Raw genomic sequence first — 6,504 nt, 5'->3', positions numbered from 1 at the left:
CAGGCAGGTGAGCCTGGCCAAGGCCAGATTTCCCAGGGTGGGGCTGGTCCACCCCGTCACAGATGGTCACATGAGGCTGGGTTCAGAGAAGGCCCTAGTAAACTGTGAGCCCTGGTCTACACTAGGACCTTAGTCTGAAATAACCCCCCAAGTTCGAATTAGTAAGTGGTGCATCACACTACCAAGCCCGTTCTTCCGGAATAAGGGGCCACGGAATTAAAACTCTCCTGCTTTTCATCAGGAATAATGCTAATTCTGAACCTATACGTTCGAAATAACGTTCGTGTGGATGCTCCGGTGCTGCTCATTCAAACTAGTTGTCTTCTGGGAGGTCTCCCACCGTTCCCCAGTGTGTTTCCTGGGGCTCTGAGTCCAAGGTAGCGTGGCCACATTAACAGACCCTGCCTCGGACTGCGTTTGATTCTTCCCTGTAGTGCGGACACACAAGTTTGAATTCGTTAAATCGGGAGTTCTTAAATTGAATTTAGTAATTTTAAAATAATTTCCTAGTGTAGACATGGCCTAATTGACTAACACAATAGTCAATCCAGCCAGGGCTACATAGGAATTGCCATCAAGAGTGGTAATTGTTGTCTCTGGAGCTGTTGGTATGGAAGGGTATGTCTACACTAGCCCCCTAGTTCCAACTAGGGAGGCTAATGAGGGCGACCGAAGTTGCTAATGAAGCACGGGATTTAAATATCCTGCGCTTGATTAGCATAATCCCGGCTGGTCGCCATTTTGGAAACTGACTAGCCCGAAGTAACTGTCCGCGTCTATACGTGGCAGAGAAGCGGGATTCCAAGATAAACCCTTAGTTCGAATTAACTGTTACTCCTCGTGGAATGAGGTTTAACAGTTAATTTGAACTAAGGGGTTTATCTCTGAATCCCGCTTCTCTGCCGCGTATAGACGCGGACAGTTACTTCGGGCTAGTCAGTTTCCAAAATGGCGACCAGCCAGGATTATGCTAATCAAGGGTGGGACATTTAAATCCTGCACTTTGTTAGCAACTTCGGTCGCCCTCATTAGCCTCCCTAGTTTGAACTACGGGGCTAGTGTAGACGTACCCTAGGTGTCTAATTCCCTTTGAGGAATGGGGTCCTGGTTATATGTAGGGCTCTCCAGCTACATCTAGACTGCAGGCTTCTTTTGGAAGAAGCTTTTTTTTGGAAGAGATCTTCTGAAAAAACTTCTTGTGCACAAGAGCATCCACACAGCAAAAGTGCATTGAAAAAGCGATCTGCTTTTTCGAAAGAGAGCGTCCAGACTGAATGGACGCTATCTCGCATGTAAGCTGTGATTACTATGGATGGAGCGGCCACCAGGGCACCTGTGCTTTTTCCTTTTTCTTCTTCTTCCAAAAGAACTCCCTCTTCCCCTTCCACACGCGCCTTTTGGTGAAAGACCTTGTTGCATAAATTGCTAGTTTTGTCCCCTGAAGGCTAGTCCAATTTGCCTCAAGAAGAGAGTCACACTTTCAGGCTCGGTCCAACTCTATTTTATTGTTTGCAAACAAGGTCGACAGAGGAGCTCTGTGCTCAAAGCAAAGTCGACCCTGGGCAATGCCTGAGCTGAAACTTTTGTGGATTCCACATTCCTTCTGGCCAGCTTGTTGCAACGTGATTGGTTACTGCAAGTTTACTTAGTTCCCTTATATTGAAAGAGCTAGCAGAAAGTTTAGCAGCTTCTGAGGCATGCGCAATCAGCTAAATGATACGTGCTGTTTCGAGCTTAAGCAATGAGAGGAAGAAGCACACTTAGTTTTTACTACAACCTCTATTGCAAAAAGGCTTCTTCCTCATAGAATAAGGATTACCAATGTTGGAACCCCTCCCCCCTTCGATTTTCTTGTGGAAGAATGTGATTGCAGTGTGGATGGTCCTTAAATTTTGTTGGAAAAAATGGCCATTTTTCCGACAAAGCTCTGTAGCGTAGACATACCCTCAGGGAGGAGGGATCTGGCTGAAATTCAATCTGCAGCTCCTCTTACTAAGCACAAATGCTACAAAGAAATTAAATGGCAATCAAAGGCTGGATAAGCCAGGCTCTGGTTCTTTATACCTGGGACTATTTCTTTAGTGTCCAGACTGCAAAAAAGGACCAGTTTTCTTCCCTTTGGGGCAAAATGTCATCCAGCCAAGATGATGGACCCTCTCTCTGCAGCTCTGGAGAGCCCCCGCCTCTAAGTACTGTTTCCCGCTCTGTACCTCAGGGCCAACAGGGAAAGATATGCCGGGGGAAGTATAAACGAGCCACATGATGGAGAAAGGTTGCAGGATTGATTGATTTATGAGGAAAGACATGCAGGGATTGGGTGATGCACAGATATAATGATCTCTACCAACTGAGGCATGTAAATACTACAAAGAAAATATTTAAGGTGTGCAGAGAGGCACAGCTGGGCATAAAGGGATGAAATTAAGAAAGGGAAAACTAGGCTGGCAAGAGGGAAACATCTTGCTGGCAGCGAGATATAGGGAAGAATCTCTCAAGGAAAATGATGGAAGCCACGTGGTGTAATGTGGACTGCGTTGGAATTGCAAGGTATCACTTTAAGAGAGAAGGCGAGGTTCCTAGACCTGCTTGCTAGTGCAGTGTTTCTCAACCAGTGGTACGAGTTCCCTTAGGGGTACTGGAGAGAAGTCTGGGGGGGTACGTCAACACGACAGAAATTTGGAGAAAACTGCATTTTTTTGAAGTTTTACAGCTCTGTTATTTTTGTACTTTTTACACCCCAAAAATGTCATTGCCTGCCCAGCTACGATTAAGATGTTTAAACAAATGTGTTGCAATGGTAGAAAAAAGATTGTGTGTCTGAAAACTGTAGGCATGGGGGGCACTTATAATTATAATTTATACTTAAACTTTTTTTTTTTTGAAAAAGGGGTACTTTATATAAAAAGGTTGAGAAACACTGTGCTAGAGGGTTCCATAGGGAACTATGTGAGGTGTGTCTAATGGCAGCCATTCTCCAGCCAGCAAGGTGGGGTGAGTTGTGCCTTGCTGCTTTAGGGAGCATCCGGCTTTGTCTGTCTCAGCCTTGTGCGTTCTTGTGTGTTATGCTGATTTCTCAGAAATGCAGTTGTGTTACATTGCAACCTTCCAGCAGGAGCATTGTATGTTTGTGCCGGACGTCTCGGTTTGTGTGCTGTGAAATGTACCAGGCAGATCAGAACTCGCACCTGTCGGCGGCTGAAGTCTTGGCTGCTGCCTCTCATGAAGAACGCACATGGAGAACCGTGCAATGCAGAGAATGAGTGCCGCAAGGGTGTGCTTGCTTAAAGAGAAGTCCAGCAGATTTCCATGCGTTTTCCACTTTATTATCATGATCACAAATCACTGCCACCAGATGGCTTTTGTTACCATGGTCTCTATGGTATAATGCCCCTGACCAGTTCAACCTCCAGCTGCCATGACCTCCAAAGGCTTGAGAAAGCCCAGGATGGACTGGGCTGGGACCTGCAGCATGCAAACTAGAATGGCACTTGGCTGGAAGACTTTCCCCCTAATGGGCGAAACACATCACACACAGGGCTGCCAAAGCACGGCACTGAGACTCCGTACCCAAGTTCTAGAGAGTCATTTGACCAACCTCAAGCAAGCAGCCAACCCACAAAAAACGGAACCTGCAAGGGAGCTCCGAGTGCAGGACTCTCCACCCGCAGGGGGCTAGGGGTCCACGTGCCACCACTTGAAGGAGAAGGGCTTGCGATGGACATTGGTGCCACAATGGACCTCCCCCAGCATCTTATGGTAGGAGGAAATGTCGTCAATGAAGCTGCACATCAGCCCGAGGGGCTCGAGCAGAGAGCGGACGTGGACTTCCAAGCAGCAGTCTCCATCGATGACCGGCCCGAATGGCTTCGGGATTCCCAGGTCTCGGGAGAGGACAATCATGTTCACCTGCGCAGTGAGGGAGGAGATCCCAGGTTATTGCATTTCAGGGAAGCCAACGAGCGGAGTACAGGCAGTCCCCGGGTTACGTACAAGATAGGGACTGTAGGTTTGTTCTTAAGTTGAATTTGTATGTAAGTCGGAACTGGTACATATTGTAGGGGAAACTCTAGCCAAACATTTCTCCAGAGCTCAGTTTTATTCTCCCACACCTCACTTCCCTCAGTCCTTTATTCTCAAGCCGAGGTGTGTGCTGAGAAAAGCCGCTCCGCGTCTCCCTGGTCTGCTGGGGGGAAGCAGCTAGTGCGGGGTTGCCTCACCCCGTTTGTAAGTAGGGATCTGATGTAAGTCGGATCCATGTAACCCGGGGACTGCCTGTACTGAGTGTGTGTTGGCTTAAACATCACCTTAACATACAGAATAAAAAAGGCTAGTGGCCGAGATAGGACCCAAAGGTGGCTCCGACATCTTGTGTCCCTCAGTGGCTTCCCTGGTAAACTGCGGGTCAGAACAAACCCCCACGCAGCACATTACTCACGTGCTTTGGAGCCTGTATTGCTTCTAATTGGCCTCTGGCTGCAATTCAAGGGGCCAATGGGAGGTGGGTGGGAAATGGGGATCCTACTGTGACCATTCTTACGATTTTACGTTTTTTCCTGTTCAGCATCAGGATGAAGCGGTGACTTTTGGAAGTGTTTTGCAAAAAAATGGGAGCGACCAGACTAGCCTGATAGTGAAGGCACTTGTGGGAGAAGTCCCCGTTCTAACCTGCTGGCTATTCTGCTTGCTCAGGTGTGGACCAGAAATTCCATTCTGCACATGAGAAGCATGTTCTAGTGGAAGGGTGGCCGAAATGGATACATTCCCACAAACAATTTTGGTTTCAACAAAGGGATGGATGGACTTCTTCATCAATTTCATCAGCAAATCCCCCACCAGATATCGGTCTAGCACAATAGTTCTCAAAGATTTTGGCCCGCAGCCCACCCCCCTCAATGCAAACCTTTCCACAGACCACCAGCCAACCACCCATGATGACAAAATGGGTGCAGAAGGGAATGGGGGTGTGAGGTTTGGGTCAGAGGTAGGGTGCAGGAGCGGGTTGGGGTGGAGAGTCTCAGTGGGAAAGGTGCATGTGATGGGGATGGGGGTGCTTACCTGGTTTTGTGCCCCTTGCTACCTCCAGGCACCGCCCCTTGCTGCTCCCATTGGCCGGGATTCCAGCCAATGGAAGCAGCAGGAAAAAGCTTCCGGTGAGTGGTTCCCTGCACTGCCATTCCTCCAGCCACAGGGGTAGCGGAAAGGGAAGCGGCAGTGGCAGCACATGGAGCTGCTTCCGCCCCTTGTGAGCCGGGTCTGGCCTGTGAGGCTGAAGGCTTCCACCCTCCCCCAAGCAGGAAGCTGGCACTGGTGCTCCAACCCTGCAGGGGGGCAGGGCTGGAGCGCCAATGCAGGCTCCCCACTGTGGTGGTGGGGAGTCCTGAACCTGCAGCCCACCTGCAAGATGGTCGTGGACTACTAGTGGTCTGCTGACCACACGTGGAGAGCCACTGATCTGGCACAACAGCGGCTCTTTATCCCACAGATGCTGTAACTTTTATTCTGTCCCTTCCTTTGCGCTTCACCCTGACCATGGCTCAACTGGGCTACTCAAGTTGGCTTTGAACTAGGGATGTTAAATATCGAGTAATTGACTAATCAAAGAGTCGATTAGTCGACAGGGCGCCTCCGCCTCTGAAGAGTAGCAACAGCCCTAGGGTTGTGCTACACTTCAAAGGCGAAAGCGCCACGTGGAGACCGTGGTCAGCTGGGGACTCCCCTCTTGATCCCAGGCTCCATGTGGTGCTGCCGCTTTGAAATGCCGCGTGCAGCCTGGGGACACCCCAGCCGGCCCTAGGCTGCATGTGGCGTTTCAAAGTGGCAGCACTGTGTGGAGCCCAGGGTCTGGCCCCAGGCTCCACGTGGCACTGCCACTTTTAAGTACCCCCTCCTTTCCCCTCCCCTTGCTGCCTCTTTCTAATAGTGGCCGTAAGGGGGGTGGGAAGCGACTAGTCGACTAGCCTGTCAACTATTCGATAAGCATTTGCTTTGATAGTTGACTAGCCATTCACATCCACAGTTTGAACATCTGAGTGCTTAAAGCAAAGTGTTCTTAACTGCAGGCTCTGAACGCTGGGATTTGCTTCCCTTTCCTTGGGCTGCAAAACCCGATGTTTGCTGAGATTGTGGGTGAGGTGCCAGGACAGTCCATTTATTTAGGCCTAATTTTAAAAAAAATCACTATATTTTGGGTGTCCCGTAGGAGACACCTCGGGGCCAAAGTTTTCTATCCATGTGTGGAATAAATTTTGTTATGTGCACTGAGGCATGTGAACATGTGCACCACCAGCAAAAACACATGCTGCTGGCTCTGGGCGCTCTGCTAATCAGCTGGGTGGCATTTGAATCTCTCCTGGGTAGCTACCCAAGTGCTCAGCTTACAGGGAACACAGCTTGGGGCCCCATTTGCAGAATGGCTGAGCATCTGTGACTCCTCAGGAAATCAGTGGAGATGCAGTTGCTTAGCAGCTCTGAAAATCAGATCCACTGAGTCCCAAATTGGCCACC

At 49.4% G+C, this 6,504-nt stretch overlaps 1 protein-coding gene across 1 annotated transcript in view; it reads right to left on the bottom strand.

Annotated features, from left to right (window-relative positions):
- Window positions 1–3,301: 3,301 nt before the first annotated feature.
- The window catches only part of LOC102445544 (protein-arginine deiminase type-2), a 78,579-nt gene continuing 75,376 nt past the window's right edge, over window positions 3,302–6,504 (bottom strand). The window contains exon 16 of the mRNA XM_075906208.2: window positions 3,302–3,906. Coding sequence (XP_075762323.2) covers window positions 3,673–3,906 — 234 coding nt within the window. The 3' untranslated portion in view covers window positions 3,302–3,672. The remainder of the gene's footprint in view (window positions 3,907–6,504) is intronic.

The sequence above is a fragment of the Pelodiscus sinensis genome, chromosome 24, assembly GCF_052426305.1.
Source record: "Pelodiscus sinensis isolate ZL-2025 chromosome 24, ASM5242630v1, whole genome shotgun sequence".
Lineage (NCBI taxonomy): Eukaryota > Metazoa > Chordata > Testudines > Trionychidae > Pelodiscus > Pelodiscus sinensis.
The sequence above is the reverse complement of the archived record's forward strand: the minus strand, read 5'-3'. Positions and strand labels throughout refer to the sequence as shown.